The following is a 22,717-nucleotide window of genomic DNA, read 5'->3' as shown; positions in this document are numbered from 1 at the left end:
GGTCTGGAGTGTCTAGTTATCGTGCTGTCATCAGGAAGATAGATAAAAAAGCCTAGCAACTGGAATTGACTTGCTGCGTGATTCAATAAAGAGAGTAGACTCGCTATAACTCGACATCTTTTCTTTTCTTTTCGATCTGCAAGCAAAGATTGTGCCTTTTCCTGCATGCTGAATAGTCATTGAATCTCAAACCCAACCCCACGCCTCTTTCAACGCCTGGACGATCTTTGCGGTGGGATAAGCATGCTCTTCGTGCATCACGTCCAGAACGCCAAGTAATGCTGCTTGTGCCCTTTGGTCCTCAAAATACTCCCCGTACGTGGAAATGCCCATGAATGCCTCGATGAACACGGACGGCAACTGGCGGTTACTGAGTGCAATCCCACAGAGCCGCAACACGGTCTTTTGAAGCTCGAAGGTGAGCTCCCGCATGCTGGCGGCGTATCCATGACCCAATCGAGGTCGGGTGGGATTGTATACTGCCAGTAACAGTCGTGCCAGTTCTGCGTGCATCATTCCCGTGACATGGCAATCTTGCAGGTACCAGATCTCTGGGAAGATCTCCTCCGTCTCTATGTTCGGGGGCCGATAGAAAATGGGCGCAAAGGACTCTGGCAGTGCCAGTCTTAATTCTTCACCGTAGCGCTTTAGCTCCTGCCACTGTATCTCAGAGTGATGAGGTGTCCCTGCGTCGTTGGCTCCATAACAATACTGCAACACATCGGCACAGAAAATCACAAGACGATGAGCCCACATGGTGTCGTCAGCTGGGGAGAAACCACGAAAAGGTTCATAATGGAAGGGAGGGAACTTCAACGGACGGTGCTTCATGTACGATGTGAAGAGCTCCTGGCGGAGGGCAATCCGGATGACAGCTTGCCGCAGGCCTTGGACGTGAAGATCCTGGGCAGGGTGAGCATGGCCCATCCCCTCAAAAGCCTGCATGCCACTCGCGGTGTTGTTGTTGATCTGCTGCTCAAGGTAACCAGGTCGCGGCTGAGAAGTCGCTGTCACAGCTGGAACTTGTGCGTTGATGAAAATGTTCAACATCTGCAGAAACACCTCCTGGTCACCGTCGCCATCCCGCACCGGAGAATCCATCTCTTCGTCCGTCCGGAGGATGGTCGCCGCAGCTAGAAGGTTCTCATCGTGAATCTGTTCCGGGTCAACACTCAATCTCAACAGATCTCGGATGCATTCATTATGATAATACACGGCTACTTCCTCAGTCAGATCAGGAAGAAGGCTGCCTCTCCACTCCACTGCCCCTGCTGCATGACGGTGCCTTGGGAGCCGTGTGAGATGGCGGGCTGATGTGGTAAAGATCGCGTTTAACAGAGGCGGACAGGAGCGCGCTCGCTGAGGGACCACCCGAGCAAAATGGCGTTCAGGATCGCAGAGGTCGAACCGGTCGGCAATCTCTTCTGCATAATAACGAAGAAGTACTGCCTGCAGGCGGCCGTGGCCATCGTGGAACGTTTCTCTGGCGGGTCGTTTCACTAGGTCGTCCCAGAAAGGGTCTGTAGTAGGATCTTGAAGGACAGCCTGCTGGAAAATCTGGTACGCAGACGCTGATCCTGGGCTGGAGAAATCAGACACAGAAGGATAATCAGAGGGTGTTCGAGGGGCCGAATATGACGGGACCCTGGGGCGGTAGCGCGGAAGAGGGAAGGCCTGCGACGACGACGATGATGATAATGGTGTGGAAGCTGGCTCTTGAGCATGACCACTCATGCCTCTGCCTGTCGGTTGCTCCCTATCGATCTCGTTCCTCCCATGCGATGGCTCGCAGGAGATGCTGCCAGAGAACGAACGTCTTGGCGTAGATGCACCTGGTACATTTCTCGCACAGGTTACCAACGCAGAGGACTCAGGCTGCTTCTTGGTGCCACCGCTTGCCGGTGTCTGTCCTGTCAATAACCGGACATTGTGATCACCCCATGGCTCGTCTTCCACCACGGCATCTGATTCTCTATCGGGGCCCTCTTGTTGCAAGTAACTTGCTACAACCCCAGCCGTCTCATTGACAAACTGGAATATCCCTATTCACTGATGCATTAAGCGCCTATACTTGCGGCCATCGGATACAAACAAACGGCATGGATTACAAGCATTACCTCCCGTGCCCACCCAGGGCTGGTCTTCGGCGAAGGTGGTATGGAAGCTGCCACGAGAACCATGACGGAATCGGATCCTGGTTCGTTCGCGCACACACTCTTCGCCTTCACGCTTACACCGTTGACATTGGCCATCTGAATCGTAGTGACCTGTTCCGCTGGTCAGGATTTCTCTGGTTGTCCATCAATGGTCCATGATCTTTCGTGGCATAATACCTACATTTCACATGCTTCTCTGTGTGGGCAGCCAGTCAATATTCACGGTCCTCCAGGCAATCGGATGGATCCAATAACTTATCTGCAATTATTGCAAGGCAGTAGAGAGTCGAATTGCCCTCGTCGCGGTCGTGGAGTTTCCGCCGACATCTTCCCCGGGCGAGACTCAGCCATCGATATTGACGCGGCGCAGCGACAGAAAGGGTATAAGCCCTATAGACTTATCGTGATCATCGTCCTCGATCGATCGAGCGAAAACACGGCGACAAGTTGCCTAAATGTGCCTCCAGTCCACTGTGGCGCTGGATGAGGTCGGCAATTGGGACTGCCCAGGGTATTTCTGCTCGGGCTGACAATTTCCATAGAAGAGGAGATAATTCGCTGCAGTTTGACTGGGATCGGGCGACACACCAATGATGTCCTCGGTTGAGGTGACCGGTTAGCCGACACTTTCTCCAGTTGACGCGGGTATTGGGAGAAACGGTATGGTTGGGGAAGATGTCTTGACTTTACTCCTCTTCGTTAGTTCCCCCCGCATTTTTTTCTCCTACAATAATGAATGCTCCACACCATCGCGGCTTTTTGCGGGGAAAAATACACTAGAAGAAAATTATGACGACATGGAATTCAAGAGGATTGGCATTGAGTCGACGTTGATACACATTCCTGCTCTACACAGACAGTATGAACGTACGACAGTCTGGAGTGTCTACAAGACAATCCATGGTGGATAGTAAGTACTACCGTACAGTACCTACAGCACAGGGTATGATTCGGGGAAAATGGCGCAGAGTCTCCGGGCCAGTTACTCTGGGGAATCCCATCCCAAGAAAGCCAGCCCAAGACAAAGAAAGGAAAGTTCCCAGCAAGCAAAAGTAGGCATTCCCAGTCGAATCATACTCCCAAGTCAGGAAGTCCGCTCCACAACCCCAGCTTTCTCTCCAGACACCGTTTATCCCCCGCAAAAAGCCACCATCTAGTCTCTCCGTGTCCAATGATCATGTCACGTCCATACTCGTCGTCGTCTGGTCTCCCTACCGAAGTATTATTTATACGGTGCTACGCACCATGTGTCCTGCCGTTCATGTCGGCGACACCAAGAGCTACCTGCCAGATCTGCCCACTGCTCATCTCATTAAACACTTATCTACCTGAATGATAGGATTGCTTTTTCCAATAATACATTTATGAGGGATCTTTGATTCTTACTGTTTCTATATCCATTATACGTCGTCACCGCCACGTGATATATTCCACCATGGCAATTCAAAATGAGCAGCAGACGCAGAGTAAAGATGACAAGCGCGAAGAGTACCGGCATATCGAACACGCTCGACCCATTACAGGCAAGATACATTCGTATCCAGCAGACAGAATGAGCCTCGACAAGCCCGACGTCGTCCATGCGGACAAGGTTGACGGCGATATCGAACACAGTGCATGGGAGTCCGACGATACTTCTATCGACTCCCTACCAACAAGCAAGTTCGTCTGGCTGGTGGCTCTAACAGCGTCTATTGCTGGGTCATTGTTTGGATATGATACTGGAATTATATCTGCCGTCCTCGTGTATCTGGGTAACGATCTCAACAACCGGCCTGTGTCTAGCAGCGAAAAGGAGTTGATCACCTCACTATGCTCAGGAGGTGCTTTTGTGGGAGCCATTATCGCCGGCCTCACGGCAGACAGGGTATGTTAAATCATATACAACCCGAATTATTGATCGCATGGCTAAGACAGTGTATAGTACGGCCGCAAGGTGGCAATCTATATCGGCTGTGGTCTGTTCACCATTGGTGCCGTTTTGCAAGCTGCATCGTTCACCATCGCGCAGATGTCCGTGGGACGTCTTGTGATCGGATTCGGTGTCGGTTCCGCAGCCATGGTCGTGCCCCTCTACATCGCAGAGATCGCTCCGACCAAGGTGCGAGGCCGTCTTATCGGACTGAACAATATGTCTATCACAGGAGGTCAGGTGGTCTCCTATGCCATTGGGGCAGCCTTTGCCAATGTGCCTAATGGCTGGAGATATATGGTGGGCCTAGCAGCTGTCCCTGCTATTACGCTTGCGGTTCTGCTGCCGTTCTGTCCGGAATCACCTCGTCATCTCATCTACCATGGCAAGGTAGACCAGGCCAGGGTGGTGCTCCAGAAGATCTACAAGGGCGCCACCGACGAGCAGGTTGCTAGCAAGGTGACCTCAATCATGATCGCCTGTGATGAAGCCAAGGAGGTGAATGAAGGTGAAAGCCGGTGGTCTAAGATCAAGCAGATGCACACCAACCCAGCCAACCTCCGCGCCCTGCTCAGTGCCACCGGCCTGATGGTCATCTCTCAGCTGTCCGGTTTCAACAGCTTGATGTACTACTCTGGAACATTGTTCGGGCTGGTCGGGTTCAATAACCCCGTCGCAGTGGGAATTGTAGTCGCTGGAGTCAACTTTATAATGACTTGGGTCAACATGGTGATCGTCGACCGTGTCGGACGCCGTCGTATCATGCTATGCACTGTCTGGGCTATGTCCGCCTCACTGATCGCAATTGCCATCGCATTCCTCTACATCCCAGTCAACCTCGATACACTGGCTGTCGAATCAACCAAGATCCCTCCAGCAGCTATTGCCGTCCTCGTCTTCATCATCTTCTTCGTCGTGTTTTACGGTGTGTCCGTCGGGAACATTGCCTGGATGAGCACCGACTTCTTCCCACTGGAAGTCCGCGCTATGGGAACAATGTGGATAGCTTGCTCTTCCTGGGGCAGCAACGTGATCATTTCCAGCACGTTCCTCTCGATGATGAAGGCCTGGACGCCGTCCGGTGCCTTTGGCTTCTACGCCGGTATCTGTGGTGTCGGTTGGATCTTGATCATCTTCTTCTACCCTGAAGTCTCGGGCTTGACTCTCGAGGAGATCAAGGAGGTCTTCAACCACGGATTCGGCGTTCCGTACGCTTTTAAGCTCCGCAAGGAGCGCAAGGACATTATCAAGGAGCGACTAAAGAACAACAAGACCGTTGCTGTGGCCCACTAGCCCATGCAACAGCAACTGCCCGGTTCCTGGGGCACAGATGATCCACTTGCTTCTATTTTATAGACGCGTGGAATGATCATGATACCTTGACTTATATAACTATGAACTTACTAGTTTCATTCTTCTTCACTGTATGTCCGCAGGGAGTCTAGCGCTGGGGTAGGAACTGTATGGGAACTTTGTGTATGAGATAGGAATACGACGACATTTATTATTTCAAATCGTGCGTACCTAATTTCGTGATACTATACTAAAATGTGTATTATTCTAGCTAGATACCTATCTGCCTCGCATGGGAGTTTTACCAACAACCAGCTCATGGAATAGGGCTTACTCATCACGTGATCTTTATGACCATGCCCTGTGAAGCGATATCTTCGAACAATGAGAGTGCAGTGTAATAAGTTCTGCTGCATTGTAATAGTGTGATAATAAAATACAAATTCATTAAGATTAACTGTATAGATGGGATGTTGATGTCACCCAAAGTAGAAACTTTTTGATCAGTGCCAGAAACATCAAGAACGAAAGGTAGATGTCAAACATCGTACATCGTACATAATATGGTCTCCGTCCTTTCGGTTTTTCCCTTCCTTTCCTTTTTGCTTCTTTTCATGTTCACCATACCCATGTTCATTGTGTCGAGTGTAGTTTTTCCAATAAAAGGATGAATGATTGCCAACTTCCTTTGTACTGCAACATCCAGTCCAATAATATGCTCCACGTCCTCAGCGACTCGTATCGATATCGAAAACCAACATCCATCCCAATACCATCATCCATCAAACCAACCAACCACAATTCACTCCTCCCAAAACCCCTCCAAATCAACCCTCTCCTGAATCAAACAATACAACTCCTTAACAATCTCATTCCACGCCGGCATCTTGATTTCCTGCGCTCTATGCTCCCACTTATCCATCTCCCTCAGAAAAATCCGATCCCACCACCTCCGCCAAGCGCGATAGTCCATATCGCCCATCTCACTCTCACATCCCCTTAGGACTTTTTCCATGCTCGCCTTCGCGTCGATCCAGCGCATGTACGGACCTCGAAGATACTCCATGCGGAGACGGGAATATTCGATCTGGAAGGCCGTGTATGTTTCCTCCTCGATGTGGAAGTGGAGGATGAATGGGGGGATTTTTGCTGTGGGGGCGACGACGGGGAGGATGCGATATCCGCGCGCTTCGGCTGAGGCTTGGAGGTAAGGGTGGATGGAGTCTGGTTCCCAGTTGAGGAGGTAGTCGATGGATTCGCGGTGGAGGTAGTATTGGGTGCGATCTGTTTTGGGACACATGTGGTAGAAACGCGTGTGGTAGATACGGTCGAGAGCTTTGAGGAAGTTGAATGTGGTCGTGGCGGTTTCGCGGACGTTGCGGAGCTCATCGTGGACTCGTTTGGGTGTCATGGGCTGGAGATGTGGTGGGATGGCGAGGTTGTTTCTATCGAAGACGAATTTGGTCACACGGGTCTCGAGCGGGATGTAGGCTTTCCCCAGGGGAAAGAAGGGGATATTAGTGGAGACACACATGGTGGAGAGGGGATATTGGATGAGATAGAGGAAGAGGGTGTTAAACGCGTATCAACTGTATGTACAGAGAGAAGAAGGGAAAACCATAGTCGAGGATGGTCTTGAAAGACGCGTCTTGTTTTGTCCTTTCTCGAAAAAAGAGGTAAGAAGTAGGAGTAACGCGGACATAGGTGCACCATTGTGGACTTGGACAAAACCAGAGAATGGCTTGGTAGACTTTGAGCCGGGAAGTGCCGTATAAAAATGAGAATAGCTCGTTGGCTTCTTGATAAGTATACATTGCAACGTCGAACCCTACAGAGAGAGAACATGAGAAAGTATGTATATTAATATTTCGATCGAAAGTCATAGGAAAAGATAGCTCTTCATGATTGCAGATGCGGATCAATTGCCAGCTGGACATATTGATTTTTTCATGTCACATCACTAAATACACCGAAAAGGACTTATATGCTGTCTCTACTGAACTCTGTGACGATTTTGCGTTAGCAGCTGCGAATCAGGACTCCGAAGAAGCTGCCTACCGCTCAATCAGGTGAAGACCAGATGCAGTCTCCACGATGCCGCTCACCTGGCCCGGCTGAAGAGCAAATGCGGCATCTTCAAACTCTTTCTGCATCTCACCTCGTCCGAAGAAACCGCTAGGTTCGAATTAGCTTTTGGCTCGTTGCAGTTTTCGCAAAAAGTATAAACATACAGGTCACCCTTCTTCCTAGCACTACTGCAGTCCGATTCGGAAACAGCGATGTCCCCCAGACTAGCCTCGCCCGACTGGATACGCTTCTCATGGGCACGCAGGATCTCATATGCCTCCTCCTTGGACCTTGTAATCTCTGCCTCCCGCCAGCTACTGGGCCGTCTGCTGTCTCTGTGCTTGATGAGCAGATGGCTTGCTCGTATCTTGCCCTCTCCGTGGCCAGCACTGTATGCGTTGGCAGCAGGGGCGCTGTGGTGCGTGGCCATGTAGATTTTTAGCTTCTCAGTGTCGGTGTCGGCCGGGGGTTCCCAGCGCGACTCTTTCGTCAAAGCATTGAAGTAGTACGGCAGGTTTTTGGAATTGGAGTGACGGACTTCCCAGCCCGCTGGAAGGCCTGCGTCAACCTATTGTTCCATAGTCAGGTATATGATGCCATAAGGGATCATAGCAGCTAATAGCTCGAATGAGGGGCAGTGCCTACCATTTTGAGCGAATACGCAACGAAGGATGGTATAAAGAAGAGGAATCTGGTATAAACCGAAGAAAGGATGATAGTAGCGACTATCTCAGGATGTCTATAGTCAAAGGAGGGTCATAGAAGTCTCGGCAAGGGAGGAAATCGTACTCGATCTCAACTTGATTCCAACTGCGGGGAGTGAGGGACAGCCGTTGCCGCGGTAGGGCTGATGGTCCGTGCGCTGTTCCGGCCCAGTTTGGTCTAGTGTCTGCGGCGTCTAGCTTGCCTCTTCAGACTTCTGCGCTGCTCGATCGATGACCACAACGTTAAAGAACATCCAGTATTCTTGATCTGCCAGCTCTCAAGAGAGATACAAAGCCCAAACAAAACACCCGAATAGGACATAACCTCGAAAACTATCTTTCAGACTCCTGTTCCCACCGATTAATACCACTACCACACAAGATGTCCGCCAGTCCTGCCTCGTCGACCGGTGGCGACTCTAAGCAGAACGTCGATCAGATTCATTTTCGATTCTGTCGCGAATGGTAAGTAACTGATCTGCGCACCTCAGTATACCCGTATCGATCAGCGAGTTTGCTAACGGATACATTTCAGCTCCAACTTGCTCTACCCGAAGGAAGACCGTGTCAACAACCGCCTGATGTTTACCTGCCGAACCTGCCATGTCGCCGAGCCTGCATCTTCGTACTGCGTTTACCAGAACAAGCTGAACAGTCAAGTGGGAGACACAGCTGGTGTGACTCAGGATGTCGCATCAGATCCTACGGTTGGTGTGCCTGAGCTCTGCCTCTACTGCGGTGAAGAACTCACCTGCTCCATTTGCGGAGACACGGAAAGCTCTGATTATGAGGAGTCGGATGCGTCTTCATAATGGCCACATGCACAAAAGTCCTAAGGGAAAACTTGTCATTCTTTCATGGCTAACACGCTGTTTCTCTCCACAGCTGCCCCGGTCGAACAAGCTTTGCCCGAGCTGCGGTGAAAACGAGGCGGTGTTCTTCCAGTCGCAACAGCGATCTGCGGAGACTGGAATGGTAAGACACCCCCAGCGTGGACTATACTTGTGACTGCTCTAATGTGTTGTTGGACAGAAACTCTACTATGTCTGCTGCACCTGCGGTAATGTGTTTACATGATACCAGACCTTTCCGGTTATCGATACCCCGGTTATAGTTTCAGGAGGTTGTTTGGAGTTTTAGGCGATTGTTGGGATATTGATAAATTGTTGATGGTTCGAGCTCGTTATGCATAGCTCGGGAGCGCCAAATAAAAATAAGGAAGCGTTGATTTGGAGATGGACTTCTTGATTGATTCTTATACTAGTTTACAAATGCATAGGTGCTAATGACAAAATCTTGGACCATTGTTTGCCTCGTAGCTCCGCTCCCACAATACCTGTATCGCAGATCAGTATCTTGTAGACCGACATCCTGTAAGGTGCCGGAAAAGAGCAAGGCGCAACGTACCGTTCAATCTCGTTCCGATCGGGTCTCCTGACTTGTTGATCAGAACGCAGGCGTTGTCATCGAACTTGATGAAGCTTCCATCGGGCCGTTGAACCTCCTTCTTAGCACGGACAACGACGGCGTGTCGGATGTCTCCTCTTCGGACCTTGTTGGCGATACCGCTGTTGGTTGAGCTCTCCGGGCCGAAGTTGCGCTGCTTCTGGACGACGACGATGATGCGGTCACCTGGGGCAGGAATTCATCAGTAAATTCCTTTCCGTATCTCATTCGATTTCATTTCAACGCACCGATAGTGGCAGGAGAGTGCTTCTTGAGGACGTTCACGCATTCGACAACTGCGGCACCGGAGTTGTCGATGCAATTGAGCATCGTCTGCAGGACCCGTGTTAGCCTCCCGTCAGCTTCACGCGCGATATTTCCGGGCGGAATAGCCCATTCTGACCTTTAGCTGGATCATCTTGCTCGCATATCACCGGGTAGAGAAGCCCTGGAGACGCTGGTTGCCCTTGCTGGCCTGTTGTTCTGGTCGTCCAAAAGATTTGATGCGCCGACGCAGCCGCCGGACAGGTTTTGCCGATCGCCGACCCCAGACCGAAGAGAGCGCGGATCGCAAAACACAGCGCGAATCCCCTTAAACTAACCGGGATGCCATGCGGCACGCCCGGTAGTTAAGGAACAAAGCTGAGCGAATCCCCCCAGCCACATCTCTACTCAGCGCTTCAGGCTGCATCACAGTCTGCGACCTCGTCGTCCGTCGCATTGGCTCAATTATGCGGCTGATCTGGTTTTCGACTCAGTTCTCTCTTGGTCGACGGCTTCATCCGTAACACTACATTCATTTGGATTCACTGCGTTTCGATTTCCCGTACTAGTTACTTGCATTCATTGGATCCTTTGGTTGATTTCACTCCCTGTCCCTATACGGTGCATCCTTCTCTGTGCACTTGGACTGTTTCATAACGACATATCATGCCTGCCCCCAAATCTTCGAGGGCGTCCCCGGCAGTCGACCGGCGCGAACGCCTTACACTCGCGAAATTGGCCAGTTACGACGATGTAGCGACGGACGCATTGGTTGATCGTGTTTGTCTCTCCGTTCGCATCCTACACCGTGTGTGTCGCGCCTCTTCTGACAGTGGTTTCTTGCGCAGGCGTACTTCTGGACGAACATTCGAAAGAATCGCACGAAATATAACGCGGCGAGAGGAATAAAAGACGACGACGTGGCCCGAATCCTTCTCCACGACGTGATCGTCGCAAAAGATGTAGCCAAGGCGGAGAAAGCACTACTTGCGCTTTCGGGTCTGAACAAGTACTTGGCGAAGCTGCCCAACGACAGGGAGAAGGAGTGGTTCCGTCGACACCTACGGAAGTATATCCTGATCTACCTCCCTGAATGTCCGTTTGAGGTTACCACGACGAATAGATACACCATCACGGAGCATGAGGCTGCCGTATGTGCGCGAAAGTTCATCAAGAAAGGAGAAGAGATCAAGTATCTCAGTGGCACACTCGTGGCCATGACCCGAGAAGAGGAGATGGATCTGGACCTGAATCGCAAAGATTTCAGCATTGTCATGTCCAGCCGCAAAAAGACACCCTCCCTATTTCTTGGTCCCGCACGCTTCGCAAACCATGACTGTAACGCGAACGGGCGATTGGTGACGCGTGGTTCGGAGGGCATGCAGGTTATTGCAGCTCGTGATATCCACATTGGGGAGGAAATAACCGTCTCCTACGGCGAAGATTACTTTGGAGAGGACAACTGTGAATGTCTCTGCCTAACATGTGAGCGAGCTGTAAGGAATGGCTGGGCTCCTCGATTCGATTCTCCCTCGCAGAGCGCCGCCTCTACTCCTGCGCCTGACGACGAAGCCAGCATTCCTGATAACGGGACTCCTCGTATGAAGAGGAAGTATGACCCTGATACTGATTCTGAGCCTTCAGCGTTTGTCTCGCCGCGCAAGAGGGGCAAGTTTCAGCGCCAAAGCTCCAAGTTACGCGAGGAGATTTCGCTACCAGAACTCGCATCATCGATTGAACAGTCATTTGTCTCCGCTCTAGACAACTCTCTTTCCGCTGTAGCGGCTGAAGATCGCACGAACGGGACTAGCGGTGAGTCTGAGAGTAGGCCCGAACGTCCGCAATCTAGAGAATCCGGGGGCGAGGCACCTCTACCACAACTCCCAAGTGACAGTGATTCGCCCAAATCAACCGGTATAGATGAATCTCAGCGGTCTTCGGCGTCAACTGCCGCTACGTCGGTCTCCGACGCGGGAATTAAAATCAAGGTCGAGTCAGTGGAGATGTCCGTACGTGAGTCTGCGGCTGTTGAGACTCTCCAGGCCGAACAATCAGGTACAGACCATCCAGATCCAAAGTCATGCCTAAGCGGCAGTGACGCCGGTGAGCTTTCAGACTTATCTGATTCGTATGAATTAGACGACCACCTCGAAACCGTCGTACCCAAGGGCAGAAGCGTGTCACGCCAGAAACGCAAGGTCATGGCATCGGTCGAAGATGACACCCCTGGTGTTCGTGTCCCCGGCGACTACACGAAGACGGCCAAACTACTCGCCCAGCGCTATGATCGATGGGTAGACTGCCAGACTTGCAATGCCTGGTTTGTCCAGGAGAATTCTTACCAGACTCGAAAGGAATGCCCTCGTTGCGAGCGTCATTCCAAGCTGTATGGCTTTCAATGGCCAAAGACCGATAAAGAAGGACCGCACGATGATGAAGAAAGAGTCATGGATCATAGGACGGTTCATCGTTTCATCGCTCCAGAAGACGAAGCCCGTGTCCGGCGGAAGAGTCGCGGAGTCAGCTTTGGCATTACGCCTACGCCTGAACTTTCTGATGCGAGAACTGAGACAGACAGCAGTGATGTTGGCAATGACAGACGCAACACCAGAGCTAGCCGGAGGAGAGACCGCCAGCTTAGGATGACGATGTGAGCTGATCTCTCATTTTTAATCTACTTGTAATGTATCATGGGGCACGATGGGGAGTTTGGGCCATTGCATTTGTGAGATGGGTTATTTGGAGTCTGGGATATTGCTGGGAATCCATCTTTCGACCTCTACGCATGCGTTTCCTATCGAAGCATACATATTGGTGGGGTTATGGGGTGCAAATCTTTGATATTTCAGGGAAAGTGACCATTTTAATATTCCCTGCAGTCTTGTATAGTGTACTACTAGGTTCCCTTAATGGGATAATGCAACGATCTATTTATTTTCACACATCTCCTCGTTCCACACCCTTCTCCTCCCCCATCAGGGCTCATCCAGACCCCACATCATTGGGAAAACCTGCCCTGTCCACGGATCCTGTACTCGATAATATCCATCCATCCCTTGATAAACCGCGTAACCCTCCTCCCACAGATTAAGCAAATCATCATCCAACACCCTCATCTTGATCGCATCAACTTTCCACTGCGGATTATACCTCGGAGTCTGCGGCCAGAATGGTCCTTCGGGATAGTTCCGCGTGGCCATCCCGAGCCTTCTTCCCTGTCGAGCTGCTCTCCAGATCGATTGGCCGCGCTTGGCGCGCAGACGGCGCGATTCCATCCAGTCTTTTCGGCTCCAGAATTCAGGAGGAGTTGTGGATATGCGAGAGAGTCGTTCGGTGGTGGATTCATCGGGGATGTGCAGGTTGTAGCGGAACATATCCCAAGGAGAGTCTGGGTTTGTTGGTTTGGTATTGTAGGATTTCAGATTCGCTAGGTATCTGAGCTTGGGGGATGATTCGGTTTTTGGTGGTCTTGAAATGATCTGTTGAGGCTTTCGTCAAACGATGCGCACGGGAAAGAAGCCTGTGATCGAGTATGTCTATCAAGGACGTGGGCGACGTTAATAACGGAGGTGGAAGACCAATCTTATTATATGTTCTCAGTCATTGTTGACTATGGACATGCGTTCTCGTATAAATAATACACTGGAAATGTTTGCTAGCGATCAACTTCATGTGATCAAAGGCAAAATAGAAGATCTTGTGTAACCAAAGTATAGAATATTCATGTCACGTTGTCATATGATTTCAGATTCTTCATGATTGGCGAGATATATTGATTTCCAGACGCGTTTACGCTCTATATTCATGTTTGAGATCCTATGACACGACGCAAGTTTCGGACTATTGAACTACCTCCATACAGAAAACCCCCTCTTATCTTCCTTCCTCTGCCAGAATCCTGCTTCAGATATATCGTGAACGTCTTGTAGTGGTTGTTCTGGTAGTAGACGAAGAGCAAGACGAAGACGATGAACAAGATGACGAGGAGCAATTGCAACCTGACCGGGGTGGTGGCTTAGGCTTACATTTCACCACCGTTTTAACAGACCGCTTATTTCCATTCTGACCAGATGATGGCTCTCGAGACGCTTGCACTGTAGTGCTTCGTTTCCTGCTTGTGTCCCCAGGCGAAACGACGTAAGTAGTCACCCGTGTCTGCCCTGGGGAATTTCCCTTATGCCGTGTCTTTATCCTCGTGCAGGTAGAATAGCCTGCTGGCGGAGGTGTCGGCGGTGTCTCTGACTGCGAGTCATCTATAGCTTTCATATATCTGTAAGCTCTTCAAATCGCGTAACGCAAATTAGGCATAGAACCAAGTAAAAAAAAACTCACCACAATCCTCACAATCACAGCAATCCGACTCAGACTCATACTCCGAACCCCCACAATCGCACCCTCCATCCCCATCCGCACTCTCTCCATCCTCCTCCTCCTCCAACTCACCACAGTCACAACCATGACTCTCCTCGATAATCACTTCCTCTTCCTCATCTTTCGCCTCGCGCTGCTTACGCATGTCCTTGATTTTCTCTTTCAGAAACACCCCTGCCGTCTTCATAAGATCGGTCATCACTTCACTTTCCTTGTCCACGAGTGCTGAGCTTCGCCCATGGTGGCTTTTGCTTCGGTGTGAGGAGCGATGGCGACTACTATGCCGGTGTCGATGGACGTGATGGTGTCCGTCGTCGCAGTCGTATTCGCAGCGGTGGCTGCAGCGATGGGATGAACTGTGAGATGTTCCTGAGCGACCCATATTGTTCAAGGGGGGAGGTTTTGCTGGATTTTTAACGAATAGGTAGGTATGTATATTTGTTCTTTTCTTCTTCTTAAATATCGATATCGTGTTTTCTGTCATACTGGGAGACTGGAGTGTGAACTTGATAAATATATATTTTTCCGTAGATAAAGAATTCCTAGAAGATGGCAGTATCCATAAATATATATAATAACAGATGGGATTCGGCTATAGGATCAACAAAGAGTTCGATGAATATTATAATGCCTCGACAAGGACGTAATGCATTTTATTATTATCCTTCTTGTTCTTCTTCTTCTTCTTCTTTTTCTTTTTTTCTTTCCCTTGATGTACCCGAGCGGTAGGTAGGCTGAGTCTTGAGCTATCACAGAAATGGCGGTTATTGTTAACAATATTGTTCTAACAAGAGAAATGGGTGCCGCCGTTGAAAGAAGTATTTCCGTCCTTTGAATTTCTACGTGGAGTTCTTTCTTTCCAAAATTGGATGGAGAGTTCGGGTGTGGTGGTTGTTAGTCGTGACTTCTGGGTACCTAGTTAGCAGGGTCTGGAGTGGGTTTAAAAGCCAAGTATAGTGGACAGGTGAGCGATCTGTACTGGCTGGAAGGCAAGGGTAGGGATTCTTCCTGCTTCAGTGCTGTTTGGTATTATTAAGTTCCAGAACTCTTGTCGCCGGGTTCCCCGTTCATCTTGTTTCGATGGCCAACTTCTACGGGTGATAGTGGGAGGGAATGTGGGTAGAAATGATTGAAACTGAATTTCCTTTCCTATGTTCATGTGACTATACAATATATTATACATGATTTGTCGTATGTATTCATTTGAGCTGGGTATTGATTTTTTTCAGCCGTACCGTCCCTGGTACGGATGGACATCCAAAAGAGTAAGGTCCACCAACGCCGATCTATATGCACGTCGTAGATTATACAGTTCCGAATCACATATGCAGCTCTATATCAGAGCTTGTCCTCTGTACATAGCTTCACGGACTTCCTTCACAACGTCTTTGCGGTCCTTCTTGCCGACAAGAACAATTCCACGGCCACGCTTGCCCATGCGGCCGACACGTCCCAAGCGGTGGATGAAGTCGATGGTGTTATGTGGGACATCGTACAGGATGACGGTCTTGACTGCAAGGGTGTCAATGCCACGAGATCCCAAGTCTGTCGTCACGAGAACTTTGGTGTTGGGCAGTGTACGCGAAGGTCCCTCTTGCTGACCCCGATCCGGGAGTTCGAAGGGGACGGCATCTTCAAGGCGACGCTTCTTCTGGGCGAGCATAATGTCCTCTGGCGATGGGGGAGGGGTCGTAGTAGTAAAATCCGAGAGGATCTCTGCCTGGCGGCGATCACTGGAATCACGAGAGAACGCAATTGCATCGATGCCCTTTGACGACAGGAATTTCGCCACTTCCTCGGCTTGTTCACGTTCATTCACAAACACAAGTATTTTCTTGTCCTTGCTACCGGCGTACGATGAATACTGTCCAAGAGAGTCGGATGGATCACCGGCTTTGCCAATCGACCATATGACGTCGGCACATGCAAGATTCCTGTTACCACGGTATGGATCCTTTTCGATATCGACAACACCCAGTTGCACACGACGGGGAATAGCGTGCAAGTTGGGAGTCGTCAGTCGACGGGCATCAGGGTAGCGTTTGCGTAGGAGGGAGTCAAAGCTGCGAGGAATAGTGGCGGAGCAGAAAACGAGCTGCTTGAGCGAAGGCGCAGTTCTGTCGATGATCTCGCTTGTTGTCGGAGCGAAAGATCGGTCCATGAGGGAATCCGCTTCATCGATGACAAGATGCGTCACTCGGCTGAGTACGTTGGGATCGGTCTTCGCGATGGACGCTAGCAGATGTGGTGTGGCAACGAGAATGTCAATTCCATTCGGATTGAAGAGAATATTTCGGATTCTTCGAGGGGTATATGTCGACGAAATCATGCCTGAGCGATATTTCACTGTATGGGAGAATGCCTTCACCATTGAGCCAACCTGTTCGACCAGCTCCGACGTTGGAAGCAGAATGATGGCCCTGGGTCTACCAGCATCAGAATCGGTCTCGACTTCAGGCGGCTCAAGTTCGAAGGCACTGTTTTTCATCCTCTGCGCCTTTTCTTCTGCCTTCTGCTTCTCTCGTCTCTCTGTTTCCTCCTTCTCAACAGCCTCTTGCCGTTTGACAGCATCGATAGTCGGGACCAGATATGCAAGAGTTTTACCAGATCCAGTTTCCGCTGCAAGAAGAAACTGCTCGAATCCAAGCTCCCCTTCATCCAGCTTCTTTGTTGGCTTCTTTTTGATATCCGTCCCAAGCAGAGCAGGAATCGCCAGACGCTGGATCGGCGTAGGCGTTACGTCCACAAGTCCCGGAAGAGCCTGAGAGAAGATCGCATCGCGCACAGCTGGTAAGAGCTGAAATTTGTCGAAGCTCGTAATCTCCGATATCCTCTCTTTGACTGTAGTCCTCTGGCGGTATGTCACCGGCGCCAGAGCGGTCTGCATCTTCAGCGCCTTGTACAATGGACTTTCTTTCTTCTCCGGCTGTTTCGCCTCCCGTCCGGCGTAGGAGCGCTTAATCTCTGCCTGCGACCTCGCTCGTGGTGTTCCCGGAATATTCGCATGCGTCTGGTTCATGCCACCCCATGGTCCAGGCTTTTCTCGACCGCGTGACGGCTTCAAAGTGTCCTTTGAGACACTGGGCGACAGCGCCATGCGTGCTGCTGGCTTGCGGCGCAGCCTGGCAGAAGCCATCGACCTCGAGCTCTGCCATCCTGGAGGAAGAACAGGGCCCCGCAGGATATTGACCCTGGTCTGACAGAGCAGACAGATGGGACTCGGAGCAGACATCTCGAAGACAGCGCAGATGTGCTATCTCGCAGCCTGGGGTGAAGTCCGAAAAAGTTTCGATAGCGCAGGGCGACTAGAGTAAATTAGCGACCAAGATCGTCCGGGTCGAGCCAAAGAAAGCCAGAGATCGCGGAGAAACAAGGCCGGCGCTAGACGGGCTTAGCGCGCCAATGCGGTTATCAGTTGGCGCGTTGCTATGGAGATGGCGATAGGTTGTCAACACCGTCATAACTCTTCTCCCTTGATGAACTGCACCTTCATTCACTCCTCCTTCATCCATCCCTTCGTCTTCTTTTCCTTCCCGTGTATTTACTCTTCGTCCTGCAGGCAACTTGTCTGTACCCTACTGGGGCATTTCTTTTATCTCGTACAGTGTCTTTTTGCAGCCTGCGGGATCTAACGCAGCAGCCTTCCGCTGTGTACAGCCGCACAACATTATCACCCCAAATTATTATCTTGTCACATTCCTGCTGTCATTGACGGATCTCAGTTGCCACCAGGGACTCCGGCAAACAGTAGGGCTGTCACAGCACTTTCAATCGTGACGTGCCAGTGGCAGATTCCATCCTTCTGATAGACACTAAAATTTGAAGGTATGAAGACATCTGAACATCCCGCGTGTTTTTCTTCCCCTCACATTACGTGTGCTGTCTTGAAATAAAGACGTGGACACACAGAGAGGTCGCTGACCCGTCCTGTTTGCAGTCTTCTTACGTACCAAGGCACTTCGTTTGGTCTTTCGCGTCCAAAAATGGGAGGTATCACAGGGCAGCGTCCGCTGTCGGAACTGAGTCCAGTGGCCCAGAGACGAAACTCTCCTAGCTGGAACCAAGCCACTAAGGTTGCTTAAAATCTGATCAATCTTCCGTGTTTCCATGCTAATTAGGCGTGCAGAAAATGATCCACGGGGACTCGTCGCCGTTCGGCTCTTCCCCTTTCAACTCGTCTCCTCGTCTCTTCTGGCAGGGACGTGATTCTGGATCCCCCTTCCGCACCAGCATGGAAAACACAGCTCCATATGACCCGGAAGCACCTATCGTCTCTCCAAAGCGCGCATCCATCGAGAACCTGAAGCGTGCTTCTCGTGTGAAGAACAGTAGCATGTTCGCCCGTGAACACAAACAAGAATACGACCCTGCCCATGTTCGCGTCCTGGAACGACCCCTCGCTACCGGAAGAGCCTTCAACCAAAGCACCAGTAGCCTGGACGGCGACCCATCGACAAGGCTGAGCAGTCAACAGAGCAATGGCGATCAGGGTCCCGCTGCAAATGGAAACAGTCTTCCACAGCAATCTCCCACCAAGGATCAAGCCTCGCCGGCTAAATCATCTCTTTCAAAGGCGACACGTTTTGGGGCCAAGGGGAATGACTTCGATCCCCAGGGCCAGATCTGGTCGGATGATCGCACTGCGTCACAGCACGCAGTCAATGGACAAAGCCACCACCGACATGCCAAGAGCGTTACATTCGACAACGCACCGCCGCAGGTGAATGAATATGAAATGACAACACCAGACCCGTCTTCTATCGCATCTGAGTCGCGCGACGGAAGCTATGATTCGGAAGAAGAATTTGCGGAGATCAGCTTTGATACAGGCTCGCCATATGACAGGGCGGACGACAGCTTTGACGCATCTTTGGAAGACACTGAGAAAACACCGGTTGTACTGCCTGACGACTGGCGATTCATGAGCCCTGCCAGTGCCAACGATGAGCTGGCTCAATCGGAAGAGGACCCTTTCACGGATGCGCGTGGAACTCCCGGCGCTGGAAGCCCTGGACCGGAGGTGCGACCTCATTCTAGCCACTCGAACGCAAGCGAATCTAGAGTCGAGTCTTTGGACTCGAATGGTGAGCGACGGCCGCTTCCTCCTCTGCCGTTTGCGAATAATCAACTGGGTCGTGCTGGGTCTCCACGGCTCTCCGCTGCGATTGAGCGTGTAAGCAGCGGGCAGCGAGTTCTTCCATCTCCTCCTAAGCCAGCTTCGTACTCCAAAGCTGACATTAATGAACTCGGCGGCGGCTCCATGACTCTAGAAGACAGACTACGTTTGATGATGCTCCGCGAAGACGGTCAGAATCATGAGCAGACTAAGGAAGATTCCCAGCGCGACGAGGTTTCCGACGGCACCGAGACTCCCCACAACGAAGTCGAAGGCAAGAAGTCAGAGACAAACAGAGCTACGGGAACTGAGGAAGTCCGGCGCCGAGCGTCATTCGACGATGTTTTACTCCCTCGTATCTCAAGAGAGTCCATCCTACGCAACATCAAGAACCACGATATCACTCTAGATGAGCCCTTTGAATACTTCAGCGCGTCTTCGCAGCGTGAATCCAGCCCGGACCACTATCTACACTTTGATCCCGATGTCCCTATCCCGTCGCTCGAGAACGACAGTGACGATGATATGGAGACTGGCAGCGTGATCAAGCAAGAAATGACCGACGATGACTACGATATCTACGACATCCCAGAATATGATGACCAGCAACCTCATGACTACACTGCCCCAGGCGAATCACAGCAGACAACGCCTGACAATGATGATGACAGCCACTATTCTCGCAACTCCGAGGATAAGGCCGAAAAGGAAAAGTTCAACTCTAGCACTTCATCAGACGGACAAAGCACTCCAGTGCCAGAAAACAAGCCTGAGATAACTGTTCAGGGCCCGTCTGAGGAAACCACAGAGATTTCTACTGCGGGCAATGAGACTGAATCTGCTCTTCACATGAACGACATTAGGGAATCCCTTCAGCGTCCGCAGACCCCAGAAGCAGGGGAGAAAGATGACTCTGACGAGGAGCCTTCGACTCCGGAATCTGTAATTCGGCATCCGATTGAAGAGACATATTCAGACGCAGAATCCGACCCGGAGTCGATACCAGATCCGATTGCGACCGTGAAAGCACCTGGAACAGGTTTCAAGATTAGACCGTCTCTCACCCCGGCAGATACTGCAACGATGGCGGCCACTCGCCGCAAGGTGAGCTACCAGGAACATCCAATGCCAGCCCTGACGAAGAAGATCTCGAACGGATCTAGCCACTCGACTGAAGATGGTAGCAACGCGCCTTCTCACCCCAAACTAGGAGACAATATTCCTAAACTTGAAATCGGACTTGGAGCCCCGCAGCGTCAGAGCAGTCTCGTGAAACTCGATATCCCAGTTACAGGCAATGATGATAGTCTCTTCGGACTTGATAAAGAATTCGACCGTGTTATCGAAGCCCAAAAGGTTGCGTTTGAACTCTCTCTTTCCCAGAGTTTACATTCTTTCCCGCCCCAAAGTACCCAGGATAGACATACAAGCGAAAACCCAGAACCCAAGGACACTGAATATGATAGTTCGATCCCATTACATGAGAATCTCGCTAACAGGAGTTCCCCGAGACAGAGAGGTTACCTCATGCGCCAGAACACCAAGGTCATCATTGCTAGCAGCCAGAACGACGAAGAAAGCGCACCACCAAATCCAGAGCAACGCGAAACGAAACCAGCGAGCTCATCCTCACGCAAGGCCAGTCAGCCAACATGGACCACAGAGCCTTGGCAGGGCCATCGCCGACAGAGCATCAAGCTAGCTGGTGCACCCGGTAAAAAGAAGCCCGCCAGTGGATCAGTGCCACCGCTCCCAGGTCAGGCGAGCAATGTCCAAGAAGCGGCTCTAGCTGTTGAGGAGCTTGAGAATAACGGCCTTAATGAGACCCTCGAGGAAGGAGAAGAACGAGGAAGGCTCTTTGTCAAAGTGGTCGGCATCAAAGATCTTGACCTGCCTCTACCACGTGGTGAGTACGACAGTGAGATGTTGAAACCGCCATTTGCTAACGTTCCGCAGGCGAGCGATCGTATTTCGCGCTTACTCTGGACAATGGCCTGCACTGCGTTACTACAGCATGGCTCGAGCTAGGAAAGTCTGCTCCGATTGGACAGGAATTTGAACTCATTGTCCAGAATGACCTTGAGTTCCAGTTGACTCTCCAGATGAAGGTCGACGAGGCAAAGCTTTATCCGCAGGAATCTGTTCCTGCCACGCCGACGAGGCAGAAGACTTCAACTTTCAGCCGAGTATTTGCATCCCCAAAGAAACGTAAGGAGATGGATCTGAAACAGCAGCTCGAGGCCCAACAACGACAAAAGGCTGAGAGTAAAGCTGGTTCTGGGGCTTGGGAGAAACTCCGGACACTGATCGCTCGTGATGGCAGCTTTGGCCGTGCATATGTCTGCTTGAGTGACCATGAGAAGCATGCTTTTGGCCGTCCATACGGTGTCGATGTGGCCTGTTTCAACGAATGGGCTGTTGAAGAATCGAGCAGCGTCAAGAGCAAGAAGAGTTCTTCCAGTTCCGGCTCTCAGAGGAAGCCGCCATATAAGATTGGCAATCTCGAACTGCAACTTCTCTTCGTGCCGAAGCCAAAGGGGGCCAAGGATGAAGACATGCCTAAGAGCATGAATGCCTGCATTCGGGAAATGCGAGAGGCGGAGAACACAGCAGCTCGTTCTTTTGAAGGTTTCTTATCACAGCAGGGTGGTGATTGTCCCGTGAGTCTCATCCCTCTTGATCCATATAGAGTGCGCATCCACTGATAAAACAAACCACAGTACTGGCGTCGCCGCTTTTTCCGTCTCCAGGGATCCAAGCTTACTGCGTACCATGAGACTACCCGTCAACCTCGCGCGACAATCAACCTGGCCAAAGCTGTGAAGCTAATCGACGATAAGTCCTCACTCACTCAGAAGGAAACTTCTACCAAAGGCGGCGGCCGACGCAAGTCTGCTTTCGCCGAAGAAGAAGAAGGATACATGTTCGTCGAGGAAGGTTTCCGTATCCGCTTCGGCAATGGCGAAGTCATCGATTTCTACGCTGATGGCGCTTCAGACAAGGAAGCCTGGATGAGGGTCCTCGCAGAGACGGTAGGCAAGGGCCAATCCGCCAGCAGTGGCCCGACGAAGGCATGGACAGAGCTTGTCCTCAAGCGCGAGAAGAGCCTGAGCATTCGCCGAGATGCAGAGCGCGTTCTTGGTAACGGTCCCGCACCACCGAAGAAAGATAATATCAAACCCGTCGCCTCGAAAGCCCCTGCTCCTCCTCCACCGCAGAGAAGACATCAGCACACTCTGTCATCGCCTGAAGCCCGTAATCCAGATGTCCGCAGACAAAAGACCCGATCTTTGATCTGGTGATCAATCTCTTTCTCGTGCGATTATACATATTTGATTCTTTTTGTCCACTATTTCGGCTCGATCATGCCAGCTTTCATATTTCTGTT

General features: G+C 51.0%; 11 protein-coding genes across 11 annotated transcripts; 4 read left to right on the top strand and 7 right to left on the bottom strand.

Moving 5' to 3' along the window:
- Nucleotides 1–96: 96 nt before the first annotated feature.
- C8Q69DRAFT_197818 (hypothetical protein) lies at nucleotides 97–2,662 on the bottom strand. Its single transcript, XM_028626042.1, has 4 exons — nucleotides 2,416–2,662; nucleotides 2,338–2,354; nucleotides 2,118–2,267; nucleotides 97–2,042 (listed from the first exon to the last, which is right to left on the bottom strand). Exons 1-4 carry the CDS (start codon nucleotides 2,505–2,507, stop codon nucleotides 187–189), a joined length of 2,115 nt encoding a protein of 704 aa, XP_028486206.1. The 5' UTR covers nucleotides 2,508–2,662; the 3' UTR covers nucleotides 97–186.
- A 667-nt stretch (nucleotides 2,663–3,329) lies between these two features.
- On the top strand, nucleotides 3,330–5,484 carry C8Q69DRAFT_197837 (MFS transporter). Its single transcript, XM_028626043.1, has 2 exons — nucleotides 3,330–4,023; nucleotides 4,081–5,484. Exons 1-2 carry the CDS (start codon nucleotides 3,592–3,594, stop codon nucleotides 5,359–5,361), a joined length of 1,713 nt encoding a protein of 570 aa, XP_028486205.1. The 5' UTR covers nucleotides 3,330–3,591; the 3' UTR covers nucleotides 5,362–5,484.
- Nucleotides 5,485–5,768: 284 nt separating this feature from the next.
- C8Q69DRAFT_197783 (hypothetical protein) lies at nucleotides 5,769–7,124 on the bottom strand. The gene has a single exon (XM_028626041.1). The coding sequence runs from the start codon at nucleotides 6,893–6,895 to the stop codon at nucleotides 6,164–6,166; it is 732 nt and encodes a 243-aa protein (XP_028486204.1). The 5' UTR covers nucleotides 6,896–7,124; the 3' UTR covers nucleotides 5,769–6,163.
- C8Q69DRAFT_197782 (peptidyl-prolyl cis/trans isomerase) lies at nucleotides 7,125–8,217 on the bottom strand. The gene is made up of 4 exons (XM_028626040.1): nucleotides 8,074–8,217; nucleotides 7,593–7,996; nucleotides 7,420–7,536; nucleotides 7,125–7,364 (listed from the first exon to the last, which is right to left on the bottom strand). Exons 1-4 carry the CDS (start codon nucleotides 8,074–8,076, stop codon nucleotides 7,355–7,357), a joined length of 534 nt encoding a protein of 177 aa, XP_028486203.1. The 5' UTR covers nucleotides 8,077–8,217; the 3' UTR covers nucleotides 7,125–7,354.
- Nucleotides 8,218–8,357: 140 nt separating this feature from the next.
- C8Q69DRAFT_460373 (putative DNA directed RNA polymerase II 15 kDa subunit) lies at nucleotides 8,358–9,391 on the top strand. Its single transcript, XM_028630150.1, has 4 exons — nucleotides 8,358–8,597; nucleotides 8,668–8,839; nucleotides 9,018–9,107; nucleotides 9,165–9,391. The coding sequence occupies exons 1-4, from the start codon at nucleotides 8,515–8,517 to the stop codon at nucleotides 9,207–9,209; spliced, it is 390 nt and encodes a 129-aa protein (XP_028486202.1). The 5' UTR covers nucleotides 8,358–8,514; the 3' UTR covers nucleotides 9,210–9,391.
- On the bottom strand, nucleotides 9,269–10,164 carry C8Q69DRAFT_197705 (mitochondrial 54S ribosomal protein YmL38/YmL34). The gene is made up of 4 exons (XM_028626039.1): nucleotides 9,982–10,164; nucleotides 9,827–9,911; nucleotides 9,540–9,764; nucleotides 9,269–9,468 (listed from the first exon to the last, which is right to left on the bottom strand). The coding sequence occupies exons 1-4, from the start codon at nucleotides 9,994–9,996 to the stop codon at nucleotides 9,398–9,400; spliced, it is 396 nt and encodes a 131-aa protein (XP_028486201.1). The 5' UTR covers nucleotides 9,997–10,164; the 3' UTR covers nucleotides 9,269–9,397.
- A 344-nt stretch (nucleotides 10,165–10,508) lies between these two features.
- Nucleotides 10,509–12,656, top strand: C8Q69DRAFT_518293 (histone-lysine N-methyltransferase set9; the record flags this gene model as incomplete). The annotated part of the gene is made up of 2 exons (XM_028633435.1): nucleotides 10,509–10,622; nucleotides 10,691–12,656. The coding sequence occupies 2 exons, from the start codon at nucleotides 10,509–10,511 to the stop codon at nucleotides 12,494–12,496; spliced, it is 1,920 nt and encodes a 639-aa protein (XP_028486200.1). The 3' UTR covers nucleotides 12,497–12,656.
- Nucleotides 12,657–12,703: 47 nt separating this feature from the next.
- Nucleotides 12,704–13,493, bottom strand: C8Q69DRAFT_460357 (hypothetical protein). The gene has a single exon (XM_028630149.1). The coding sequence runs from the start codon at nucleotides 13,214–13,216 to the stop codon at nucleotides 12,818–12,820; it is 399 nt and encodes a 132-aa protein (XP_028486199.1). The 5' UTR covers nucleotides 13,217–13,493; the 3' UTR covers nucleotides 12,704–12,817.
- Nucleotides 13,494–14,855, bottom strand: C8Q69DRAFT_460356 (hypothetical protein). Its single transcript, XM_028630148.1, has 2 exons — nucleotides 14,175–14,855; nucleotides 13,494–14,095 (listed from the first exon to the last, which is right to left on the bottom strand). Exons 1-2 carry the CDS (start codon nucleotides 14,695–14,697, stop codon nucleotides 13,746–13,748), a joined length of 873 nt encoding a protein of 290 aa, XP_028486198.1. The 5' UTR covers nucleotides 14,698–14,855; the 3' UTR covers nucleotides 13,494–13,745.
- A 480-nt stretch (nucleotides 14,856–15,335) lies between these two features.
- Nucleotides 15,336–17,529, bottom strand: C8Q69DRAFT_460353 (ATP-dependent RNA helicase mrh4, mitochondrial). The gene has a single exon (XM_028630147.1). The coding sequence runs from the start codon at nucleotides 17,443–17,445 to the stop codon at nucleotides 15,547–15,549; it is 1,899 nt and encodes a 632-aa protein (XP_028486197.1). The 5' UTR covers nucleotides 17,446–17,529; the 3' UTR covers nucleotides 15,336–15,546.
- A 667-nt stretch (nucleotides 17,530–18,196) lies between these two features.
- Nucleotides 18,197–22,631, top strand: C8Q69DRAFT_399470 (putative GTP binding protein; the record flags this gene model as incomplete). The annotated part of the gene is made up of 4 exons (XM_028627851.1): nucleotides 18,197–18,286; nucleotides 18,340–21,235; nucleotides 21,286–21,989; nucleotides 22,050–22,631. 4 exons carry the CDS (start codon nucleotides 18,197–18,199, stop codon nucleotides 22,629–22,631), a joined length of 4,272 nt encoding a protein of 1,423 aa, XP_028486196.1.
- Between the last annotated feature and the right edge of the window lie 86 nt (nucleotides 22,632–22,717).

This window comes from Paecilomyces variotii (genome assembly GCF_004022145.1).
Source record: "Paecilomyces variotii strain CBS 101075 chromosome Unknown C8Q69scaffold_3, whole genome shotgun sequence".
Taxonomy (NCBI): Eukaryota; Fungi; Ascomycota; class Eurotiomycetes; order Eurotiales; family Thermoascaceae; genus Paecilomyces; species Paecilomyces variotii.
The sequence above is the reverse complement of the archived record's forward strand: the minus strand, read 5'-3'. Positions and strand labels throughout refer to the sequence as shown.

Coding starts and splice junctions, on each gene's coding strand:
- C8Q69DRAFT_197818 (XM_028626042.1), bottom strand. CDS start 2,507: ATGGCTGAGTCTCGCCCGGGGAAGATGTCGGCGGAAACTCCACGACCG. Junction 2,043..2,117: donor GCCCTGGGTGGGCACGGGAG/GTAATGCTTGTA, acceptor ATCAGTGAATAG/GGATATTCCAGTTTGTCAAT.
- C8Q69DRAFT_197837 (XM_028626043.1), top strand. CDS start 3,592: ATGGCAATTCAAAATGAGCAGCAGACGCAGAGTAAAGATGACAAGCGC. Junction 4,024..4,080: donor CCGGCCTCACGGCAGACAGG/GTATGTTAAATC, acceptor GACAGTGTATAG/TACGGCCGCAAGGTGGCAAT.
- C8Q69DRAFT_197783 (XM_028626041.1), bottom strand. CDS start 6,895: ATGTGTGTCTCCACTAATATCCCCTTCTTTCCCCTGGGGAAAGCCTAC.
- C8Q69DRAFT_197782 (XM_028626040.1), bottom strand. Junction 7,537..7,592: donor GCTAGGAAGAAGGGTGACCT/GTATGTTTATAC, acceptor ATTCGAACCTAG/CGGTTTCTTCGGACGAGGTG.
- C8Q69DRAFT_460373 (XM_028630150.1), top strand. CDS start 8,515: ATGTCCGCCAGTCCTGCCTCGTCGACCGGTGGCGACTCTAAGCAGAAC. Junction 8,598..8,667: donor TTTCGATTCTGTCGCGAATG/GTAAGTAACTGA, acceptor GATACATTTCAG/CTCCAACTTGCTCTACCCGA. Junction 8,840..9,017: donor ATGTCGCATCAGATCCTACG/GTTGGTGTGCCT, acceptor TTCTCTCCACAG/CTGCCCCGGTCGAACAAGCT.
- C8Q69DRAFT_197705 (XM_028626039.1), bottom strand. Junction 9,765..9,826: donor GCACTCTCCTGCCACTATCG/GTGCGTTGAAAT, acceptor TTCCTGCCCCAG/GTGACCGCATCATCGTCGTC. Junction 9,469..9,539: donor GATCGGAACGAGATTGAACG/GTACGTTGCGCC, acceptor TCTGCGATACAG/GTATTGTGGGAGCGGAGCTA.
- C8Q69DRAFT_460357 (XM_028630149.1), bottom strand. CDS start 13,216: ATGTTCCGCTACAACCTGCACATCCCCGATGAATCCACCACCGAACGA.
- C8Q69DRAFT_460356 (XM_028630148.1), bottom strand. CDS start 14,697: ATGACAGAAAACACGATATCGATATTTAAGAAGAAGAAAAGAACAAAT. Junction 14,096..14,174: donor CTGTGATTGTGAGGATTGTG/GTGAGTTTTTTT, acceptor TGAAAGCTATAG/ATGACTCGCAGTCAGAGACA.
- C8Q69DRAFT_460353 (XM_028630147.1), bottom strand. CDS start 17,445: ATGTCTGCTCCGAGTCCCATCTGTCTGCTCTGTCAGACCAGGGTCAAT.